The sequence below is a fragment of the Rana temporaria genome, chromosome 3 (assembly GCF_905171775.1).
Source record: "Rana temporaria chromosome 3, aRanTem1.1, whole genome shotgun sequence".
Taxonomy (NCBI): domain Eukaryota; kingdom Metazoa; phylum Chordata; class Amphibia; order Anura; family Ranidae; genus Rana; species Rana temporaria.
The window spans coordinates 277,943,250-277,968,147 of NC_053491.1; the positions used below are offsets into that span (position 1 = coordinate 277,943,250).

The following is a 24,898-nucleotide window of genomic DNA, read 5'->3' on the forward strand; positions in this document are numbered from 1 at the left end:
TACTCTTTTGTTTCAAAATATGATGTCTGTATTGGTGCATAGTCTGCATAGTGTGGTTGCATGCACCAATGTGGGGTAAGCAGCATCTCAGCACTTTATATTAATTATCATCATTGTTTATGCTTTTATATACACATCTTTTATATATTTATTTTTAATATATGTGTTCATTTATCGCACTATTGTCACTTTCCACTGTTTTTTTTTTTCACTATTGGAGATTTTATATGTTTCTTTTTACACTGGTATAGTGTATGACTTTGGAAAGCGCAGCGTATATATTTATTTATCCACATTTGCATGATATATGAGGCATGTTTAACGCTTGCAGCTGATTTTTGATAATTAAAGGGGTTGTAAAGGAAAAAAAATGTTTTCATAATAAGCATCCTTTACCTGCAGACATTCCTCTTTTCACTTCCTCATTGTTCGTTTTTGCTCAGAAGTTGCTCTATTTCTTCTCTGTTCTGTTCGCTTCCTGCTTGTCTGATTTTACTGACCACCGTGACGGGAGGGTTTACTGCGGTGGTCAGTAACGTGCTCGCCCCCTCCTGGGAACTTCATCTGTGTGGCAGGATGCCCTCTACGTGTTAGAGACCTCAAGGAGGTGTGAATTACTGGGTGTGCCGCAATGCATACTGGGAAATGTAGTTCTTACATGAACGAGCGCCGCAAACAGGAAGTGAATGAGAGAACAGAAACTAGAATGCCGAAGGTGATATAGATGAAGGAATTTAATAGGTATTTGCTAGTTTTTTTTAACAGAATCATTACACTATTCTGTCTGTCTACCTTGCAGACATTAATTTTAGGCAAACAATGTTTTTCCTTTACAACTTCTTTAAGGCAGTTTAAATTAGTGGAGGCTCACAGGACTCTTTATATTTTATGTGTGTTAAATGTGTTTAAACTTATAAAATGAATTGTTTGTCTATTTCATGGCTTGGGATGGTTTTAATACCAATTATTTAGATCATAAAAGTAATTCAGATAATAATTTAGTTTTCTCCTCTTTGCTTTGTTAAATTCTTGTCTTTTTTTTTATATAACATTTTATATTTGTAACAGCTTTGGAACAACTACTTTCATCTGGCAGTGGCTTTTATTACCCAAGATTCCCTACAGCTTGAAAATTTCTCTCATGACAAACAAAATGAAATACTGGACAAGTAAGTGTTGACATTTACATTTTAAAGATTGAAGTATTAGTTCTTTCACCAGTTTATTACCATATAGCTTTATTTTATTCCTTCTTCACCCATACAAAATGAAACACTCACCAGATATGTTGACCCGAAAATATAGTGGGCCATGCAAAACATAAAGTAAAATAACAACTAAATTCTCCAGATTCCTTAATGTTCCCCCAGGAGGCCATCTGATATTTCCTGGATTAACTACCCCTGGTCCTAATACCTCTAAAAAAAATGTATCCAGTTATATTTTGTGCATTTAGGAATATATCCAGCTCTTTTTTTTAAATAATCTACTGAGCTGGCCAGAACTAGTTGTAGGGAGTCTATTCCAAATATACTTCTTCACCAAATCCATGAACACATGGTCATAAAGTGCAAATGTGAAAGCAGTCAAAGTCACTGTGTGAATTTACCCCTTATGTCCCACACCACATGCAGATGTCCTCTTAGGCCTTGTACACACGGTCAGTCAAAACCGATGGAAACGGACTGAAGGTCCGTTTCATCGGTCCAAACGGATCAGGTGAATCAGAATTTGATAATAAAGTGCATCAATAAGTAAAAGTCCATTAAAGTATTAAGGAATAGTGAAATAGTCTCTCATGCAAATGTGCATTATTAAATAACAATCCAGGGCAGAATCCAACATGCAGCCCAAAGGTAATTAAAGGAATGTCCACAGGATAATTTTCAAAGTGCAGTGCTCAAGAAAATAAATCCAAAAACGTGCTCCACTCAGAATGACCAGTAGTATCAGCCTCTCACCTCTAGGAGGCTTATAATAATCCTTAATGAATTCCCAATGGCCGGAGCTTTTCTTCCCTAGTACATGTGCAGGTCACTTATAGTTCCACACCAGCAGCAGCGTTTGGCCAGTGTTCAAATCCCTCCTTCCTCGGACCAATGGATTGAAGATTCCAATGAAGAGCATCGAAATGTAATGGCTTCTCTGCTCCCGGCCGAGAGCGGAGATGACGTCACCGACGGCTCAGCTTTCCTCACGCGTTACGTGGCTGATCACGCCACTTAATCAGAGATCCTATGAGAAGCCATTACATTTGATGCTCTTCATTGGAATCTTCAATCCATTGGTCCGAGGAAGGAGGGATTTGAACACTGGCCAAACGCTGCTGCTGGTGTGGAACTATAAGTGACCTGCACATGTACTAGGGAAGAAAAGCTGCACATGTACTTGGGAATTCATTAAGGCTTATTATAAGCCTTCTAGAGGTGAGAGGCTGGTACTACTGGTCATTCTGAGTGGAGCACGTTTTTGGATTTATTTTCTTGAGCACTGCACTTTGAAAATTATCCTGTGGACATTCCTTTAATTACCTTTGGGCTGCATGTTGGATTCTGCCCTGGATTGTTATTTAATAATGCACATTTGCATGAGAGACTATTTCACTATTCCTTAATACTTTAATGGACTTTTACTTATTGATGCACTTTATTATCAAATTCTGATGCACCTGATCAGCACCTATCACTTTTATGTACTTTAAGAAATTATCTATTGTTGCACATGATTTACATGGATATTTGTGTGATCTATTTATTGCCAATTTTTTGATGTCATCACTAGTTTATTTATTGGTTTCCAATCACTCATTTATTATTAGCGAGCCGATTGCACTTTTTATTATTGATTGTTAGATATTTTATACATATATATTTTTTGTTTCTTATCATATACTGGTAAGCGCCCTAACACCCCCCATTCTTCACCTTTTAAAAGCTATCAAAAACACCTTATTTCGCCTTCCCCATTGGCTTCAATGCATTTAGCCAAACTGGTAAAGTTTCAAAAAAATGTATCTAATTATCTAATCAATTCCCGAGCCTTTCCGAAGTTTGCCAAGGTCAGCCGAGCTGTCCTCGGCCTTTCCGTGTGTTTCCGAGGCTTTCCAACGCCCCCCCACCTCTGGCCACATGCGGTATTGCATGCCATTGAAGTCAATGCGGAACACATTTTTTTAGATTCCATTGACTTCAATGGGGAAACTCGCTTTGATATGCGAGTACTTTGGATTACGAGCATTCTCCTGGAAAAGATTATGCTCGTAATCCGAGGTTCCACTGTGCATAGTTTCTGGTGTTCCCTAGATGCCTGGCAGAATTCCCTAGTTATGTAAACACAGTTTAATGAAATTACTGAGAGAAACATCTGTTTTTTTCTGTTAGGTACGAAGACATGAGATGTTTAATTGGCTTTGCAATTCGCGATATGTGGTACAAACTTGGTAAGTGTGATAAAAAAGGAATATTGCATGTTTGTAACAAAAATGAGTGTGTCATATTACATGCACCTAATGATATACTAGTAAATGTGTGCCCATTCCTGAATGGGCAAGGTTGAAGATTTTTAAAAACAATACTAAAGGAGTGTCTGAGTGGGCAGTAAGGAGAAGAGTGAAGAGGGTTTGAAGGTGGGCAGTGTGTGCAGAAGAGCAATGCAGAGGGTATGACTGTGGGCAGTATGTGCAGGAGAGAAATTCATAGTGTGTGAAACTCACAAATGATTGTTCCATAATTATCAACAAAATCACAAAAAATATGGTGATAGCCATACATGTAAATTACAGAAATATTGGAAGTGCACCCCCATAATACACTTGGCACCTATTGGCAAAACTGACTTCTTTTATATCAGCAGCAATGCGCAGAGTATTTGACGGAGTGGAAAGAGGTCATAATCAATGTAGGTAGGACAGTGGGGTGGTGCAAATGTCAGTAGCATCACAAACTGTAAAGGTGGTGCAGAGGACACCGAAAAAGGAGCATGAGTAGCTCTGGGGATAAAGTATATTGAAAAGGGGATACCCAAACCGAAGCAGATTTACAGCAGAGACTGTGTTTTGCCAGGGGAAGTTTAAAGCCCAATGCAAGGCAAAAAACAATTCTTTCCAATCTCTTCCTTACACTACCCTTAGCTAATTGCTGGAATAAAAAAATCCTATCAAATACCCTTTTTACTTGCCTAAACCTGGAGCTGAATGACTTTTGAGTCCCAAACCTTTATTCCTCTTCTGTTATAGTTTTGGTTGGGTTCTTTGGGTGTCTATATTATTGCCTGTTTGACATACAGTAGCTATTTCTTATTAGTTGTCATCAGGAGGGGACAATAGGAAACATAGGCAGTGAGGGATAAATTGCACATCTGGATACACTGTCCCTGCAAAAGCAAAAGTCTGTGATCTCACCAAAGTCAACTTTTTAGATACAGCAGTGAGTGTAGAAACATAGAAACAAAGAAAAGTGACGGCAGTTATTATTGTTACTACATCTCTTTTTTTTTCTTTTTTTATACTGACTACTAGACCAGCTCTTTAAGCATTTTCTTGCTGTGGGTTGGGAAAGGCTTATAAATTACACTAAGGCTAGCCATGCACTGAGCAAATTTCATTCCTTACAGGAAAAAAATTCACTTGATTCCCCCATTAACACATACAATGTTGATGTGAGAATCCCTCCTGCCGAGCCATTGTCTTCTCCCAGCAGGGTTGGGGTCGGGTGGAGGAAGCCAGTGATTATTACTAGTGCTAGAGCAGCCGCTAGCGATAATTGCAGGTAAAACCCAGCATGCTGTTTGTCCACAAGTTGATTGATCAACTTGGTACATTCAGCCTACCCATACACGGTTCAAATCTCCTGCTGAACCGGCTAAGATTCCAACTTGTATGTCTGTCCTAGGGCCCTGAGATCTGAGATATTGCAAAAAGATTGGGTAGTTACTGAGGGCAGAGTAGTTTAGATTCCCTTCACACCACTTAAGTGTGTTATGCTTGCGAATAATGTGAATCGATCCACTTGATATAACACATAATAACGCATAATAACATACAAACAAATAAAATGAAACAAGTGAAACATGAAAAGAAATATTGTAGTGCAACCAAAATAGTCCACAAAACTTTCTTAGAGTAACAGGTGATTCAAAACAGTCCACTTCCAAATCCTTAAGTGGAAGAATCCTTTGTGTGAAAGCTAGCCACCACCACAAGCAACAAGAACTCTCCCTAAATATTAAGACCTCAAGATCATAAGAGGTCATACGAGATGTAGGATGGTTCAATTTTATCTAGTTTTTATCCCAGTAACAGTTTTGCTTTATTGTACAGTATGTAAAGCCAAAACGTTTCCATCTAGTTTTGGATAGTTAGGAAACGGGAAATCTCACCAAAGTGAACGTATTTCCTATATTAGAGAGTTGTTACATAATATTACAGGATTGTCTCTAACTTCTTGTTTTGGAGACAACTCAACACATTGGACGTTCCACCATTATTCCATTTTAGTGACAGTGGCCATCAAGAAAAATAGAGGAGTGAATCCCTCCAAGGGAGCACAAAGCAAAATAAACTGAAAGTTCTCAGTAGAAAATAAGTTACTTGTCATTATTGAGTAACTTTAAATCTACAGTCTACTGCTGACATATGAATCTTTAGTTTGGTTATACAGGTGCCAAATGAAAGATAGGCAATACTACCAGGTTTATGTATACACTTCTTAAAATGTTTTTTATTTTGTGCATTAAAGGTATTTATAATTTCTTCTGCTTAGTGCTTACTATTATAGGGAGCATCAGCGAGATAAATACATATTTTACCAGATAGTATGATGTTTTTATGTGGGTAGTGTTGCCAACATTTTAACAGCAACCAGGTGACATTTTATTGAATACTTTTACTATATGATATCAAATCAGTTACATTTTTTGTTATCTCATACTAGATAAACATAAGATCTGCTTTATACCTGGAATGGTTGGACCAATTCTAGAAATGACTCTTATACCAGAAACTGAATTACGTAAAGCCACAATCCCAATCTTTTTTGATATGATGCTCTGTGAATTCCACCAAACTGGAGATTTTAGAAAGGTAACACAAAACAAAGCCAATGCATGTACAAGTGTATACAGAAATGTAATACAATATGTTTGGTAAATAGGGCTACTGATTGTCTTTTTCCCCCCAGTTTGCTCAGAATATGGGTAAGCAAAATTGGTAAAATACCCAAATATTTAGTTTCTCTACACCTATCCCCTTGTTGTTCTAAAGAACTGTTATTTGGCATAGTATATAATGTTACTGGTGTGCACATATTTTTTTTTTTTTAAATGGACATGGACACAATTCCTAGTTTGGAAGTCAAAGTGAGCATTGAGGTAAGTAGCCATATAATGTGCAGGAATGCACTCAGCAGCTTAGCATTACAATGATTGCTTATCTAAAATAAAGGAAACAATCCCGTACACAAAAAAGTTAACCACTTCTGCTCTCATATACCTCTTATGGCCTAAATTAGTGAATTCAAGATATATTCAGCCAAATGACAGTTCTTTCAACTATCCTGGACCTGCATGTTGGTGTCAGTGGGAGGAATAGTGCCCTATTGTTGGTGTCAGTGGGAGGAATAGTGCCCTATTGTTGGTGTCAGTGGGAGGAATAGTATCCTATTGTTGGTGTCAGTGGGAAGAATAGTGTCCTATTGTTGGTGTCAGTGGGAGGAATAGTGCCCTATTGTTGGTGTCAGTGGGAGGAATAGTGCCCTATTGTTGGTGTCAGTGGGAGGAATAGTACCCCATCATTGCTGTCAGTGGGAAGAATAGTGTCCTATTGTTGGTGTCAGTGGGATAAATAGTGTCTTGTATCAGTGAGAGGAACACTACCCTGAGGGCCAGATAAAAGCAAGCAAAGGGCCGCATCTGGCCCCTGGGCCGCATTTTGGAGACCCCTGCTGTAGATGATAAACCAGTGCAAACTTTGACAGCATCAGGACATTTTCACTGAGCCAGATAAGGCTGAATTGTACTTAAGAATCAGTGTTTTACTAACTTATTTACTATTAGGATAGAAATGTGAGTGATATAATATAAGATCTTCTAGTTCTTATACCAAGTTTTTGCACTTCGTTTTCTTTCAAGCGATGAAGCCATAGGCTGAGAATATAAGGCAGCTCTAAGAATAGATGGTTAGCAAATGCAGTGGTGCAGTGAATATTGCATTTGAACATCTCAAACTCAAAAAAGGGGTCTTATTAGCATACAATAAAAAACAATATATGTACAAAAGAAATGAGAATCCCAAAATTACCTCTCCCCTAAAACAAAAGGCGACCACTGCTTTCAATCAACCACAAACTTAATGTTGTAAAATCAAAGACAAAAAAGTCCTAACCACCTCCTCGTTTCCAAAAAAAAGGGAAGTAAAGGGGTAATTGCCAAAAGAGCTAGCTATTTAGAATGAAACATAATTTCATAACTAACCATAATCCATAATTTCATAACTAACCATAATCCATAATCTCTACATATGCAACTTGTGAGCTTTCAATATCATCTCTCTTTACAGCAAATCAGCAAAATGGCACATACCTTTTAATGGCAACATACATTTCAAACCAACAGGATTCACAACAAATCCATAGTCACAGCGAAGCCAAACCTCAATTTTATTCTCCACCTAAATCATTGTGCCCTGGACCCCTTGTCAGGTTTAACTGCGCCCTTTAAGAGTGGGAACACTGCCACTTCAGCAACCCAAGACAAAAAGTACAAACTATTTATTTGTCAGCAGGTAGTGGCAGTCAGAAACATTAACACAGGAAAGCCAGGCCCATTTTTATTGGAAAAATGTATAGACCATTGGCAGCAGACTGAGGCCCAGATTCACAAAAGAGATACGACGGCGTATCTCCTGATACGCCGTCGTATCTCTGTTTTAGGGTCTTCCTAACTATGCGACTGATTCATAGAATCAGTTACGCATAGTTAGCCCTAAGATCCGACAGGTGTAAATGAATTACACTGTCGGATCTTAGGATGCAATATCTCTGTCGCCGATGGGCGGAGTTCGTCGTAAACCAGCGTCGGGTATGAAAATTAGTAGTTACGGCGATCCACGGCGGTATTTCGCGTTTGCTACGTCGCTGCTAGTCTAGTTTCCCGTCGCAAAGTTAGTCGTCGTTTTTGCAGCCCCAACTTTACACAGCCCACGTATGTGCTGTATAAAGTATGGCCGTCGTTCCCACGTCGAAATTTGAAAATTTTTTGTTCTTGCGTAAGACGTCCGGGAATACGAAAGTACGCTACGCACATCGCCGTTCGAAAAAATTATGTCACTTCGTGCAAAGCACGGCGGGAATTTCAAAACGGAGCATGCGCAGTAGGTCCGGCGCAGGAGCGCGCCTAATTTAAATGGCACACGCCCCTTTAAATTACGCGGGCTTACGCCGGAGGCCGCCAGCGTAAGTTTTCATGCAAGTGCTTTGAGAATCAGCCACTTGCGATGAAAACTTGCGGCGGTGTAACGTTACGCCACCGCGATTCTACGTGAATCTGGGCCTGAGAAACAGAAAATTGCCATCAGGAGGATAGACTGAATTATAAACAGAACTTTTAGGTTACCAGGCCTTCACTAGTCATGAGCAATGGAAGCAGGGATTTTCAGGTCTACTTAGTGCAATTTCAGTAAAGGTTTCTGTCCTTATTTCTAGCATGCACACTGAAATACAGCAGGCAATGGCAGCACCTTAGAATCTGAGACGTAATATCCAACCCTAAGCCCCTTTATGTCTCTCCCATGTGGGACATCACCTCCCAGTGTGCTACCCTGAACTGCTGTCCCCCTCCTCTGCCTATTTGCCCTCTTGAGCAGGTTTTTTAGGATCCAGTCCAGCAAGAAAAGCAGTGGTAGCATGTACTGTACCTAAAAATCAGTCACTTTCAAGCTAAAAATGTTGGTGGCCTACTGGAGGGGGGAGTGCATACTGCAAAGTCCCTTTGTTAAGGCTCCCTTGTGGCCTTGTGTCCCTATGGCTGCTGCCTCCAAAACTTCACCACAAGTTTATCCTCTGAGCTGCTGAGATCCCAAGGTCACTCCACTTCTGTCCTCCTGCTTCCATCTTGAGGCTCCCAGTAGGCCCTTAAAGTTTCACCCCACATCATGTTTATGCTTCTGTGCATCCTGGATGTTAATGTCCCTCTATGCTGTTATACTGGTGTCTTTATGCCTTTACAGCCTTTTCCTCATTCTCTTAAGTTCTTCCTCTTCCCAAATGTGGCTAATCGCCCACCACCATATCCAGAGACTCAGATGCCTTCATCTGATGCCTTCTTCTGATTACTCACACCAAATGAGCGCAATTTTTTTTTACGGTGTTGTGCTGCTATGGAGTGCTCTGTAGCAGAGTCAGATGGCCAGATGTTTACTATAGCTGACTGATACAGGACATAGTGATGGACCACAGCTAAAACTGACCACTCTGGTTGTAAAACAGTTCCCTCAAGACTTAGGTACTAAAGCTCGTCAATAGCTTGCAACATCTGATTAAAGTTCTACTTGCGTGTCCATTTCTTTCCCCCTTTTTTGTGTGCTAATTGCTAATATTTTCCATATTCTCAAATAGCATGTACAGTGTACGAGCATAAGCCATTCCAAGAGAATGCTCGTAATCCAAAGTACTCACATATCAAAGCAAGTTTCCCCATTGAAATCAATGGAAACTAAAAAAATGTGTTCCGCATTGACTTCAATGGCATGCAATACCGCATGTGGCCAGAGGTGGGGGGCACAGGAGAGCCCCCGAAACACACGAAAAAGCCCGAGCATAGCTCGGCTGACCTTCGCAAACCTTGGAAAGGCTTGGGAACTGAGTATTTCCAAGTCTATCTGAGCATTTCCGAACGGCTCAGATCGGCGCCATTCGGATTCTTTTAGCTTCCAGCGCCCCCCCCCCCCACCTCAGGCCAAACGCGATATTTCACACTGTGGCTTGAATCTTGCTTGTTTTGCGGGACAACACTCGCAAATCCAGTCAGGAATTTTAAGAATGCAGTACTCATATTGCAAAATGCTCGTTAACCGTGTTACTCGCAATCCGAGGTTCCACTGTATGTTGTAATACACTGATTTTCTCTGTGAAGCTTATGTGGATAACTTGGTAAAGCTAACAGTCATGATGTACTTCTCATTTACAGTTTGAAAATGAAATAATACTGAAACTGGACCAAGAAGTTGAAGGAGGACGTGGAGACTGGCAGTACATGCAGCTTTTTGAAAACATGTGAGACAATGCATATTTTATTAAATTCACAAGCATGCTCCATTTCTGCTTTAGCTCTTATACCTGCCATGGCTTCTGTAATATGAAGCTGCAGCATGAAGCAAGTAGCTGTATGTACCGTAACTTGTAAACATATCTTGTAACTATAACATGAAAGAACATTTGGTGATCTGGTCTCAGTGTTGTTATAGCTCTCATAACAATAATGTGGCCCTTTTCTATCTCTGGTAGCATGGATTTTGTTACATTTTTGTTAACATGTCACTGATCCTAGCACCATGATTACCTAAACATAATAGTCTTGGACAATTGATGCAATATACAATATCCAGGGCCAAGAATCCTTTTACATCTAAAACTTTCACTGTTCCTTAGTGCCTCTAAAATGTAAGCAGTATAGTTGGCACAAGATCAAGGTTTGAATTTTTAAATATCAGGCCTGGTACACACGACCGAGGAACTCGTCGTAAATGAAACATTGTTTTCCTCAACGAGTTCCTTGTTAGGCTTGTCGAGAACCTTGACAAGCTTTCTTTGCGTACACACTGTCAAGACAAAATCTCGTCGTTCTCAAACGCGGTGACGAAAAACACGTACCACGGCACTATAAAGGGGAAGTTTGATTCCACTGGCGCCATCCTTCTGAGCATGTGCGGGTTTCTAAGCATACACACGAACGTGTTTCTCGTCGAAAACCAGCCTGACGAGGAACACAGCGAGGAAATTGAGACTCCCGATGAGGAAAAAGAGAACTTGTTCTCCTTTTTTTCTCGTCAAGTTCCACGACAGTTTTCTCAACGAAAAACATACACACAACCGTTTTACTCGGCAAAAAAGCTCTGCCACCAAGTTTCTTGATGGATTCTGTCGAGGAAAATGGTCGTGTGTACGAGGCCTAAGACATGTTTTTAAAAATAAGACATGTTTGGGTTCTTAATTGTTTGAACTAATCTGTGATCAGGTAAACAGGCTCTGTTGCTATCTTGATATTGATAGTATATTTTATTGTGTTCTACAGATTGCAGGATTATGCTGAAAAGTATCCATCCATAACTAAAGGAGTCAGTAATTTTGTAACACTGATAAAAGGCCTTTTGGAAAGATTATTGGATTACAGAGCAGTGGTAACTGATGAGAGCAAGGACAACCGCATGAGTTGCACAGTTAACCTACTGGTGAGTCGAATGATTTTTTATGCCAGCCAAGATCAAAAAGATCGTAGAGGGGCTACAGTGTAGTGGTAGGGTGGTGGTCACTTCCTCCATGTTTCCCTCATTGGATGCCAAGCAAGGGTCACACGAGAGGCCTACCCCGAAGTGGGATCTTCTGGGCTAAGCTAGGCACTTTGAATAGGGTCACTGCCTTACACATGGGGTACCTATACTTGAACAGACGACTAAACTCCAGATAACTCTCTTGATGTTTTTAAACACCACCACAGTCGCTGTTGTATTTAGGAGGTACACTCAGAGACAATACCCTATCCACCTGTCCAGCATATCACTGCTACCTCACTACCAGTAATGGTATGGGGTCCCGCCGTGCACCCAGCACGCACTCCACCTGTGCACTTCAGTAACTCTTCTATACCTGTGCACAGGCTGGGGACCTCTGCTGTGCTGATCTGCTCCTGTTGATACGGGAGACAACCTTCTCAGAGAGAGAGTGCTGACAACAACTCCTTCTGCAAGGGGCTATCCCACCTGTCACATGTACATGCTTATGAAAGGCTGCTAGAGAAACCTTTGTTACCCTTGTGTCTTCATGCTGTGTTAACTCTTACACTGCTGTCAGCGTGCTTAGCTGACAAGAACAGCTGACTAAATGTGCCAGTTACGTGCATTACACCTCTTGAGTAACTTCAAACCAGGCAAAGACAACGTTTCAAAAGCTTTACTTACATATTGTGGCTTGACAGTAGAACAAGAGCAACAGTCTTTCCTTAAACGAATCGTTAGCTTGTGGCTGCTCCAGTATACATACACAGGATAGCGTCCATAACTTGCTGAGCCCATGATGGCAATATCCAGGATTGGCATCTTCAGGGCAGACTGCAGGTGCCAGCAATCCCCCTTATGCCCCTTTCACACCTGCGGATCGTTTGTGGATGAAAAAGGGACATACATTGGTCCCTATGAGATTGCGGGTGTCAGCGGATGAACATCCACTGACACCCAATCTCGTTCGTCTCTGCAATGATCCGATTCTGCAGATGGAAGAAAACCCTATTTTTCCTTCCGTATGCGAATCGCATCAGATGAACACGGACATACGGTCCGTGTTCATCCGATCCCCCCATAGGGGAGAGAAGAGAAAAGACAGGGCGGTCCCTGCACAGTGTGCGGGGACCGCTCTGTCATCCGCCGGCTCAGCGGGGATCAACGGAGCGATCCCTGCTGAGCATACGGAGCATATGGAGGCGGATCATTACTGATCCGCCCCGTGTGAAAGGGGCCTTAGACTGTAGAAGGATCCTGAAGCCAGATGTTCATTAAATGGCACTCTGGTCTCGGCATATTTCAGCATGCTATAAAGACGTACTCCAGCAATGGTAACAGCAGCAACTGCTCTCTCTCACTAGCTCTAGTGTACTCAGGTTCTCAGGTCCCTTTTATAATACACAGAACCAGTGGGTCGGACCCAAAAAAGCCAACCATGAAAGAAGCAAGAAACATAATTAAAAGACCAAACACTACCTTGAAAAGTAAAAGTCTAAAATTTGTGATAAAGTGGTGTATCACTATGAAAACATATACCGCATGTCCTCCACCGCAGTGTTTATGCAGGTTCCACTCCCTTAAGAATAAAACTCACCAGATGGTATTGCCATTCATTCTCATCACTGGCAAATAACGCTAATGCTGATATAAAAATGCATGAAGACTCCAGTCACCATCCAGATGTCATGAAGATATCCACGTGTAGAGGAAAATAGAGACAACACCACCAATAATGTAAAAACATTAAGGTACCTGCTATTTTTTATAAATAATACACTTACATCAACACTAAAAAGAACAAGCCCATAATTAAAACCAGTGCCAGGCGTCAGTGTTGCAATCTCATCATCCCTTAATGGATCAGAGTGGCCGCTCGCACTTCCTGAATCAATGGCCTGATGTCACATGTGGTTGCCACGTAGCCACGTCCCGATGTGTTTCATGTCATAGGGGGGTGACTGCACGGCTCGGCAACAGAGTTTATATATCCTCCTCATTGTGACCCCTTCTCAACCAAATCACTAGATTCCAGTATACTTAATTGTTGAACCACATTGTACATGGATTTCCATCTATGCAATTAACCCTTTTGTGATGAACCCTTGTCCTCAAGCAAAACTTGGTCTGTCTTCAATGCTTCCTCTGTCCAGAACCAGCACCATCCAAGACTCTCCACCCCCCACCCCAGTCACCAGACAACACCTTAGTGTAGGGTAAAAACCACCAGACTACTTTATTCGAGCACATGTTATCTAAATCTCTCACTTCAAAACACTCACCCCCCCATCCTTGGAAAACAGGGTGGGTTAAACTGTCCAATGACAATGGACACACAGGTCAGTTGTGTTCAAACTTCTCATCAGTAAGCTGTCTTATCCGCAGGGGCTGCTGGAGGAATCCCCCTCCCTCTTTCCTCACAGCAAGACACTTAGGCCAGGTACACATGATCGGTCCATCCGATGAGAACGGTCCGAAGGACCGTTGTCATCGGTTAACCAATGAAGCTGACTGATGGTCTGATGTGCCTACACACCATCGGTTAAAAAAACGATCGCGTCAGAACGCGGTGATGTAAAACACAACGACGTGCTGAAAAGAACGAAGTTCAATGCTTCCAAGCATGCGTCGACTTGATTCTGAGCATGCATGGATTTTTAACTGATGCTTTTGCATACTAACCATCGGTTTTGACCTATCGGTTATCAGTCCATCGGTTAAATTTTAAAGCAAGTTCAAAATTTTTTGACCGAAGGTTAACTGACCAATGGGGCCCACACACGATCGGTTTGGACCGATGAAAAGGTCCTTCAGTTTGTTTTCATCGGTTTTGACCGATAGTGTTTACGCGGCCTTACACATCCCATAATAGTTGAGGCAGACACCACAATAGACAATAGAATACAGCCACACCCCAAACCATCACAGCAAATAGTACACAACAGCATGAGACAGCACACGGTATATAACATATATACAGCATTGAGTCTGACTAGCACAGATCATAGTGGGGTTCTCATTCACCCTGTGCCCCTATTAGAGACACAGGGTGATTTACACATAAGAGGCATCGGGGAAGCTGGACAAGGAGCCTCCAGAACTCTCCAGGGCAAGCTGAGTTCCACAAACCCCCGACCCAAAGTCACTCCTGTCACACCTTCTTTTACCATAAAATCATGTTATTAACCTTTTTAATAAAGTTTGGCCACATACGGTACCTAAAAGGTTGATATGTTAAAAATGGCTTACTAGCAAAATTTGCCTATTAGCTTAATCTATCAGGTCAACTGGCAGCGAAATATCTGACTGTCCAGTTAACACTATAATGGCCAAAACCACAATCGTGTATCTATTTAACCACTTAAGACCCGGACCTTTAGGCAGCTAAAGGACCCGGCCAGTTTTTGCGATTCGGCACTGGGTCACTTTAACTGACAATTGCGCGGTTGTGCGACGTGGCTCCCAAACAAAATTGGCGTCCTATTTTTTCCCACAAATAGAGCTTTCTTTTGGTGGTATTTGATCACCTCTGCGGTCTTTATTTTTTGCGTTATAAACAAAAATAGAGCGACAATTTTGAAAAAAATGCAATATTTTTTACTTTTTTCTATAATAAATATCCCCCAAAAATATATAAAACATTATTTTTTTCCCTCAGTTTAGGCCGATATGTATTTTTCTACCTATTTTTGTAAAAAAAAATCGCAATAAGCGTTTATGGATTGGTTTGCACAAAATTTATAGCGTTTACAAAAAAGGGGATAGTTTTAATGCATTATTATTAATTATTTTTCTTTTACTACTAATGGCGGCGATCAGCGTTTTTTTTTTGTGACTGCAACATTATGGCGGACACTTCGGACAATTTTGACACATTTTTGGGACCATTGTCATTTTCGCAGCAAAAAATGCATTTAAAATGCATTGTTTACTGTGAAAATGACAATTGCAGTTTGGGAGTTAACAACAAGGGGGCGCTGAAGGGGTTAAGTGTGACCTCATTTGTGTTTCTAACTGTAGGGGGTGTGGCTGTAGGTGTGACATCATCGATTGTGTTTCCCTATAAAAGGGAACACACGATCGATGACAGCGCCACAGTGAAGAATGGGGAAGCTGTGTTTACACACAGCTCTCCCCGTTCTTCAGCCCTGGGGACCGATCGCGGGACTCCAGCAGGAATCGGGTCCGCGGGTCCCGCGCCCACGGTCAGGGAGCCTTGGACCGGGTGCGCGTGCTTAACATTTACCAAAAGCTTTAAAACCCTTTGGCCCCAGATAAAAGGAAGATATAGAGGGGGGATCTATAATCTTTTTTAACCACCCATTCTCCAAAATTCTGGGGTTTCCTATAAATAAAAGAAGGTTTCCAAGGTAACACTGGATTTAATATCCCGTGTTTGTGAAATACTGTATACTACCTTTCTCTTAATATTTATAAGATAAAAACAATCAGCGCCAAAAATATAGTAAGTACCGTGCTACTAATTACTGTGTTAATATCCTATTATAAACGTGCACAGCTGCTAAACATTCTAAGTGATACACCACACTGGTTGAAAAATTTAAATAAATAAATGTAGCACTATGTATATAAACCGATTCACAAATAGTTACGCCGGCGTATCAGTATCCGACGTAACTCGGAATCTAAGCTGTCGTAAGTTTAAGTGTATGCTCAAACTGAGATACACTTAAACCTAGCTAAGATACGACGGCCTGCGCCGTCGTAACTTAGGGTGCAATTTTTCCGCTGGCCGCTAGGTGGCGCTTCCGTTGAGTTCGGCGTAGAATATGTAAATGACTAGATACGCCGATTCACGAACGTACGTGCGCCCATCGCAGTAAAGATACGCCGTTTACGTTAATGTGAAAATTTTTCGTCGTTTGCGTAAGTCGTCCGTGAATGGGGCTGGACGTAATTTACGTTCACGTCGAAACCAATACGTCCTTGCGCCGTACTTTGGAGCAATGCACACTGGGATATGTACACGGACGACGCATGCGCCGTTGGTAAAAAACGTCAATCACGTCGGGTCACCCCCCATTGACATAAAACACGCCCCCTCATCCTCATTTGAATTAGGCGCGCTTACGCCGGCCCCATTTACGCTACGCCACCGTAAGTTAGGAGGCAAGTACTTTGTGAATACAGTACTTGCCTCTCTGACTTAAGGCGGCGTAGCGTAAATACGATACGCTACGCTGCCTTAAAGATACGCGCCCCTACCTGAATATGGCTATAAAAGTGCATATATCTAATAATCATAAATCATGACATCAGTGATAAATAGTCCTTAAATAAATAAATAAAGATTATTCGTATGGGCAGTGTTTCAACGCTATTCCACCACTGTGATTGTTCGTCCTCAAAAGAAGTGCACACCACCACCAATAAAAATGCGCGCTCACCTCCCAGATGAGTTAAAACTCAGGAATAGATCTCCCCATGAGTTCACACGATCTCCTCCTTTAAACAATCAATGGAGGGTAATCAAGCTGGCTCCTTCCTTATTGGCAACTCAGCACACTTGCATCCATGGAAACAAACCACCTCTTAGCTTTGTTCAAAGAATTCAGGGCATGTAAATGATAAATAGAGAGACCATATTGTTTTTTGCATACAAAATTTATTAAGAGCCCCCAAAAACAAGTTACACTTAAAGGATAAAAACTTTGGGCCAGATTCACCAAAGAGATACGACAGCGTTTCTCCTGATACGCCGTCGTATCTCTGTTTCTATCTATGCGACTGATTCATAGAATCAGTTACGCATAGATATCCATAAGATCCGACAGGTGTAATTGTTTTACACTGTCAGATCTTAGGATGCAATACCGCAGCCGCCGCTGGGTGGAGTTTGCGTCGTAAACCAGCGTCGGGTATGCAAATTAGCCGTTACGGCGGATCCCCGACGGATTTTCGCGTTCGCTACGTCGTCCGTAGTCAAGTTTCCCGTCGCAATTTTAGTCGTTATTTGACCTGCCCTAACTTTAGTCAGCAATCGTATTGCTGTCTAAAGTATGGCCGTCGTTCACGCGTCGAAATTTAAAATTTAACGTCGTTTGCGTAACACGTCCGGGAATACGGAAGTACTCTACGTGCGTCGCCGTTCGAGAAAATTACGTCACGGCGCGCAAAGCACGACAGGAATTGCGAAACGGAGCATGCGCAGTAGGTCCGGCGCGGGAGCGCGCCTAATTTAAATGGCACACGCCCATTTGAATTGGCCCGCCTTGCGCCGGCGTAGTTTTCATCGCAAGTGCTTGGTGAATCAGGCACTTGCGATGAAAACTTGCGGCGGTGTAACGTATCTACGATACGTTACGCCGCCGCAGTTCTACTTGAATCTGGCCCTTTAAAACCACATATAAAAGCTCCACAATAGCACCGCCGTGTACACACTCACCGTGCCTGGCTGGGCGTCATGTTATCAGCTCCTCTAGACGCGTATCAGCCAATCACAGGCCTTCCTCATTAAATTTCTCTTAATATTGACAATGAAAATCTGAGATAAAACACCATTGTTTGTCATCACCTCCTTCCCTTTTTACCTTGTTTATTAAACATTGATCCCTAGGAATAGCCAATACCCTCTGGATCTCATGATCAATCTGAGTATTTGAATATCCTTTCTGTATGAATTAACTTCAGATTGTTCCATAAAATCATTATCAAAAGTACAGGTCTTCCTTACACGCATTAATTGCCCTCGAGGGATATTACGGAACCATGTGGGATGATGTCCACTCCTTATTGATAAATAACTGTTTTGTGCACAAGGTAATTCCTCCCTTTGGCTAAGTGTCCAATTGAGTGCCAGTAAGGCATCATCATGTTGTATAATGGTATACAGTGATGAAATGTCTGCTGTTACTAAAAAAAGTGGGAGTTGTATTATGTAATTTAACACCTTTAATTGACTGTAGCAGGTCCCTTGTATTTTTTAAATAAGCCCGTTATAACACTGGTCAGAAGAAACATATTCAAGTATTCTCCTAGTCTCGCTGTGACCAATCCTATTCCATTCACAGTGGGATGGGCCAGAGGACAGGAAGCATCTTTATGTTTTTGGTTAGATATGTATAATAGGAATTCTACACTCGCTAGGTACAAAATATCTTTTTTAAATTAGTGCTGTAACCATGATCAACTAGGTTTCTTAGTTCTTCTTTATAAACTGCTGTGGGGTCGCTCAACAGTTTTTTTTATATGTAAATTCATCTGACAGCATATCAGTTTACTGTTGGTTGTAGACTTCTCTACCAAGAAACACCACCCCCCTATTTTATCCACAGGTCTCACTATAATTTCTTTACGGGCTTCCAGAGATTCCATTCCCTCTCTAATGTGTCTCTCATTAACTCCTCTTTTAGGTGTGACTCGATCCAAGTTCCTCAACACCAAGTTTTTAAAAACTTTCACATAGTGTTTGCTCTGTATTGGTGGGTTGAAAGTCAACTTGCTGCGAAGGCCACTATCTATTCCTACATTGAGTACTTTTTTAAGTTGAATTTTCTAATAAACTATCAATATACATATTCAATTTATTAATAGGTCTTTTTGGGGTACACTTTAAACCCAAATCTAGTATATTGAGTTCTTTCGGAGTTAGAGTTTTTTTTCGCAAATTGAAGATTCTTTGATTTATTAATTATCTCTTCATTTTTTTGTGTGTTGGAGCCTTCTACCGGCTCTACAACCTTTCCTTGACCATGCGGACTAATGTACTGTATTAAGGTCGAACAAAGCGAACCCTCATAAAGAGAATTGGAGAGCATGTGCAAAATTTTCTTAAAGTGGATATAAACCCACTCTCATCCTTTCTAAACTACTGCTATAGTGCTGATCTATAAGGATATACATGCCTCCTGCATGTATCCTTACCTGTCAAATGTTTCCCCTCTGTCTGTTACAAGAACTGAAAAACCGCAGATTCTGTGGGTGGATCTGTTGTCTGTAGCTCTGTGGGTGGAGTCGTGATGTCAGTAGACTCCCCGCCCTCCTCTACACTCCCCTTGTCAACATGCATTTTTTCCTGTGTATTTCTTACACTAAATTATGCTATGATCACTAACATCCAGTCAAAATCCAGAAAAGTAACCACATGACTTCAGAAAAGGAGTGGGGGTGGGAATTAAAAAATAATGGGATGCGGAGAGGGTAATCCCAGCTTAGAGGGATTCAAACAGGGTCAGGGATCAGGTTCAGGGAAAAAAATTGATTCATATCTTACATGCTATGTCTCCTGAAGGCTTGAATATTGAACTGGACATCAACTATTTCATTAGCGATTATTAGTGACCATCTAAGATTTGTTATCAATGGGTTCCTATTTATTATTTAGATTAAGGTTGTTTAATTTTATAATATTATGTATGAGTTATAAAAGCAATATTATTATTATTATTTTTTTTTTTAAATAACAAACATGTTATACTTACCCGCTCTGTGCAATGGTTTTCCACAGAGCAGCTCGAAATCCTCCCTTCTTGGGTCCCACGCCGGTGCTCCTAGCCCCTCCGTTCTGCCGGGTGCCCCCACAGCAAGCAGCTTGCTTTGGAGGTACACAAGCAGGCGTGCTCCCGACATTCACACATGGAGACGCAGCTCTTCCCCACCCCCTTTATCTCCAGATTGTCTCACTGGCTGTGGTTGGCTTTCACTGCTACTGAAAGTCAATCAGAAGTGCGAGTCCCCAGAGAGGCAAGGCTCTCGTTGTACATTTCTGGAACGACAGGGAGTTCAGGTAAGTATTAGGGGGGAGGCTGCTGCACACAGAAGGTTTTTTACCTCCATGCAAAGAATACGTGAAGGTAAAAAACCTTGTGCCTTTGCAACCAATTTAATGGTTTGTACCTATGTATAATGATGTATGTTAGAAGGTTTGATATCAATCCTCCTCCAAACTTAGTAATTAGCTGGGTTTTATATATACCAGTTAAAATATTAATTATGGAATGTAATGCTTTGGCTTATATTCCTTTATACCTTAAATAGATATGTGATTATGGTTTTGGCCATTAAAGTGTTACCTGGATATTTTGCTGCCAGTTGACCTGATAGATTAAACTAATAGGTACATTTTGCTAGTAAGTAATTTTTAACAAATTAACCTTTTTAAGGTTGTATCAAAACTTTAATAAAAAGGTCAATCGCATTATCTTATGGTAAAAAAAGTGTTAATTGCATAGATAGGCAATCTGCTATAAATGATTAAAAGATGTAGGTGTGGCTCTGGTCCTCTAGGTTCTATAAAGTATGGTTATAAAAGGCCGGGATGCTTTAAAAAGGTTAGGGTGAATTAAAGTGACAAGTGTTAATAAGAAAAACAAAAACAATCCAAACTGTGTGATGTATATCATTTTCTTAAACCAATTAAAATAATGTGTTTCTGGTGGATGTGTGTTACACTCCCTGCTGTATACATTTTTTAAAAGTGATAGGTGCTTCAGGTGTGTGTGTATTACACCCCCTGCAATATATGCAGGGACTCATGCTTCTGGTGTATATGTGTTACACCCCCTGCATCAAATAAAAAAACCTTTAGGTATTCCAATACATGCTGCAGTCTATCACAAAGAAAGTAAAAAAAAAAAAAAAAAAAAAAGAAACAGTCCTTATAGAACTATATGCACACAATAAAAAAGTGGCTGGTGCTCTTCAAAGTGACTGGTGCTGTTTGGAAAAAATGGCTTTTCCTGCACTCTTGATTATGGTGATACTAGTGCTGGTGCTCTTATCCGTGCTCCTATTGGAAATGCACTCACCGGATTCCCTTACCCCACACAGGGGAATTGCGCAGTCACAGTATATGCCACTGTGCAGCACTCTATGGATCCTCAATCAGATTATTCCTAATGCCATCCTCCATTTTTATCATGTGTGGAAGAAGAAAGTGCCCATAGCATAATACCACTTTTAAAACTTTATTCTATCAAAAAAAATGGAGATATACTTACATTTGTTTGAACAATAATAGACAAATCTAAAATGCACAGGTGATGGGATGATATCCTATCTCCAGCCCTCACCGGAAGTGACACGAAGACATTCAGTAGATCCTCCCTACGCGTTTCATCATTGAAGACGTCATCTGGAGCCGCTTTAAGCGTACAATGTGGTCCACAAATTAGGTATACTGGGATCTAGTGATTTGTTTGAAAAGGGGGTTACAATGAGGAAGAGGAGAATATATAAACTCCATGCCAAGCCACACAACCACCCCCTGTGATGAAGTCGAATGTGACGAAACACATCTGTGGCTACACAGCAACTGGATATGACATACTTTGATTCAGGAAGTGCGAGCGGCCACGTTGATCCATGAGGGATGGTGAGATTGCAGCACTGTGATGCCTGACACTGATTTAATTATGGGCTTGCTCTTTTTAGGTTTGATGTAAGTGCATCACTTTTAAATAAAGCGGGTACTTTAAAATGTTTACACTATTAGAGGTGTTGTTTCTATTTTCCTCTACATGTGGATATCTTCATGACATCTGGATGGTGACTGGAGTCTTCAGGCAGTTTTTTATCTGCATAAGCGCTATTTGCCAGTCATGAGAATGAATGGCAATAGCATCTGGTGACTTTTATTCTTAAGGGAGTGGAACCTGCACGTACACTGTGGTGGAGGACATGCGGTATATGTTTTCATAGTGATACACCAATTTATCACAAATTTGTGACTTTTACTTTTCAACTTATATGGACTTTTTTTTCACTCACTGTTTCTTTTTGTGGGATTTGCTTTGAATATTGGTGTGCTACTGTGGACTATTAATTTTAATATTTCACCTTGTCTTGTATGATTTTCATTTTATTAAGTAGCAGCATATGGTGGTAGAGGATATTTAGTGAGTATTTAGGATATTTTTGAGCGCAGTGCACATATTTATATAACCAGGATATCTTGCTGTGTTTTTTATATGCTATCATAGTCTACAGCTTGAAGTTATTTTTTAACCTCAGCATAGCGTAGAAAACATTTGTGAACAGACTTACAATAATGATAAACACTACAAACTTCAGACAAAGCAACATGTATCTGTATAGAATTGAAGATTATTTAAAAATAATAATGCTATTGCAAATGATTTTTCCTTTCAGAACTTTTATAAAGACATTAACCGTGAAGCCATGTACATTAGGTAAGCATGCATAGCTAAACTTTGTGGTTACAGCACAGATGGCTGTTGCTGCAGATTCCAAGTAAAAAAATAAAAAAAATTAAATTTACAGTGGTGCTGACTTATTCTCCTCAGGCCCCATACACACCATAGAATGGGTTTCTGCGGATAGATCCTATGGTGTGTACACGCCAACGGATATTTATCAGCAGAGAAATCTCCCCTGGGATGGATTTCCAGCAGATGGATATTTGCTGACATGCACAACAAATCCATCTGCTGGAATCCATTCCAACGGATGGATCCACTCGTCTGTACAGACTTACCGGATCCATCCGTCTAAAGGGATTCCCCGCACGCGTCGTAATGATTTGACGCATGCGTGGAATTCCTTATATGACAGCGTCGCGCCCGTCGCCGCGTCATAATAGCGGCGACGGCGCGACACGTCATCGGCAGAGGATTTCAGCGCGGATTTCAATGCGATGGTGTGTACACGCCATCGCATAGAAATCCTCTGAAATCCTCGAGAGGATTTATCCGCGGATACGGTCCGCTGGACCGTATCTGCGGATAAATCCTCTCGTGTGTATGGGGCCTCAGTCTTTAATAATTATACCTGCGAATTGTCTGTGATTAGCCCACATTTTTTGGCTAAGTTTGGAGACTACTAGGTCCTTGGTTTTCTGACAGTAGCAAGTAGTAGCATCACTCTCACTTATCCCAGTCACACAGTGAGCTGTGCTCTGTCTTCCTTCTGGCCACTGAGATTCTGAGTATGGCTATAGAAAGAAGTCTTAAAATATAGATAAAATATAGACAAAAAAAACCTTCAAATGGTTAATCTACTGATCTAGACCCAAGCTGACATAATAACCTAGAACTGAAGAACTGAAGTCATTTTATAAATATGTCATCATGAAAATAACAACAAACCTTTATACATCATTGTTCTACTATAAGGCCCCTACACACGACCGAGAAACTCGACGGGCAAAACACATTGTTTTGCTCGTCGAGTTCCTTGTTCGGCTGTCAGAAAACTCGTCGAGAACATGCTCTCTTTTTGGCTCGACGAGTTTCCCGACGGGTTTCTGGGCGAAAAGTGTACACACGACCGGTTTTCTCGGCAGAATACGTCTCCCATCGAGTTTCTTGCTGAATTCTGCCGAGAAAACCGGTCGTGTGTACGGGGCCTAAGAATGAAAGCACAATTGTCAAGTGTCTATACAGTATATTATCGGGACAATAGAAGCAGTTAAAAAAAAATACATGCACAAGTGCAATCTTTATATAGGACTGTTTTCTAGCCGGGTTATTCCGTGAATATCCTTCACACTTAAAATTCAAGGGTGATCCAAAAACAGTCAAATACAGCCTATTTAATGAGAATCTAATTCCTAAGTTTGCCATGGCAGTAAAAGTAATTACAAGTCAAAAAACAATCAAAAATTCCCAGCTCACTTACCAGCCAGCCTGCAACAAACCAAATTGACTCTATAATTTTGAGAGTCTCCCAAGTTAAAGCACATATAAAAAAATGCATAGATTAAGGATTGGTATGCCTGGAGGAAGACCACAACTCCTTAAAGGCATAGGGAAACACTGGACAACCAAAAAAAGCACAGTTACACCTAGTTATAGATCGGGGAAGTTGTCATTTGTTTGTACTTTTGGTGAATTGGTGAGGGGACCAGTGCATCCCTATACCTTTAGGTAGGGGTATGTTCCCTTCAGGCATACCTGCCCCTAATCTATTCATTATTATATATGAACTTTTGCTGAACTCATGTGATTGGATGACGCAGCATGTTGGGAGGAGCCGTTGACATTGCACCGCTAGTCTGGAAAAGTAGTGACAGCAGCAGTAGGAACACTAGTATATTAGTTTGGATATAGTAATCAAGTGAAACCCACCTACCTGGGTGGAGAGAAAGTGCTGCTAGCCCAAAATATAATTAATTTGAAAATGTAATTAAATAGTTTGGATATATATATTTATTTTTATACTGAATCACTTTTTATTGTTTTACATATAGTAACAAATTCTGGTATCAATTCACCATTATACAGGTTTTCAAGTGTATTTCACTATTTATCACTTTACACTTTGGATAAGTAGCACTGCACATTTTGTTAGACTGATATTAAGTGGTAGCACCACACTCTGCCTCTCAGTAACTGCGCTGATGTTTTTGTGGTTTTATTGTCCCATTATTATATATGTGCTCCAACTTGGGAGACTGAAAATTATAGAGTTAGGACTGCAGCAGTACACTGGGGTGCC

General features: G+C 40.9%; 1 protein-coding gene across 3 annotated transcripts in view; it reads left to right on the top strand.

Moving 5' to 3' along the window:
- DOCK2 (dedicator of cytokinesis 2) overlaps window positions 1–24,898 on the top strand; it is a 325,179-nt gene that overhangs the window by 223,566 nt on the left and 76,715 nt on the right. For all 3 annotated transcript variants that reach the window (XM_040344676.1, XM_040344678.1, XM_040344677.1), the window contains exons 31-36: window positions 1,069–1,169; window positions 3,381–3,439; window positions 5,931–6,079; window positions 10,180–10,265; window positions 11,284–11,440; window positions 22,592–22,632. In XM_040344676.1, coding sequence (XP_040200610.1) covers window positions 1,069–1,169; window positions 3,381–3,439; window positions 5,931–6,079; window positions 10,180–10,265; window positions 11,284–11,440; window positions 22,592–22,632 — 593 coding nt within the window. The remainder of the gene's footprint in view (window positions 1–1,068; window positions 1,170–3,380; window positions 3,440–5,930; window positions 6,080–10,179; window positions 10,266–11,283; window positions 11,441–22,591; window positions 22,633–24,898) is intronic.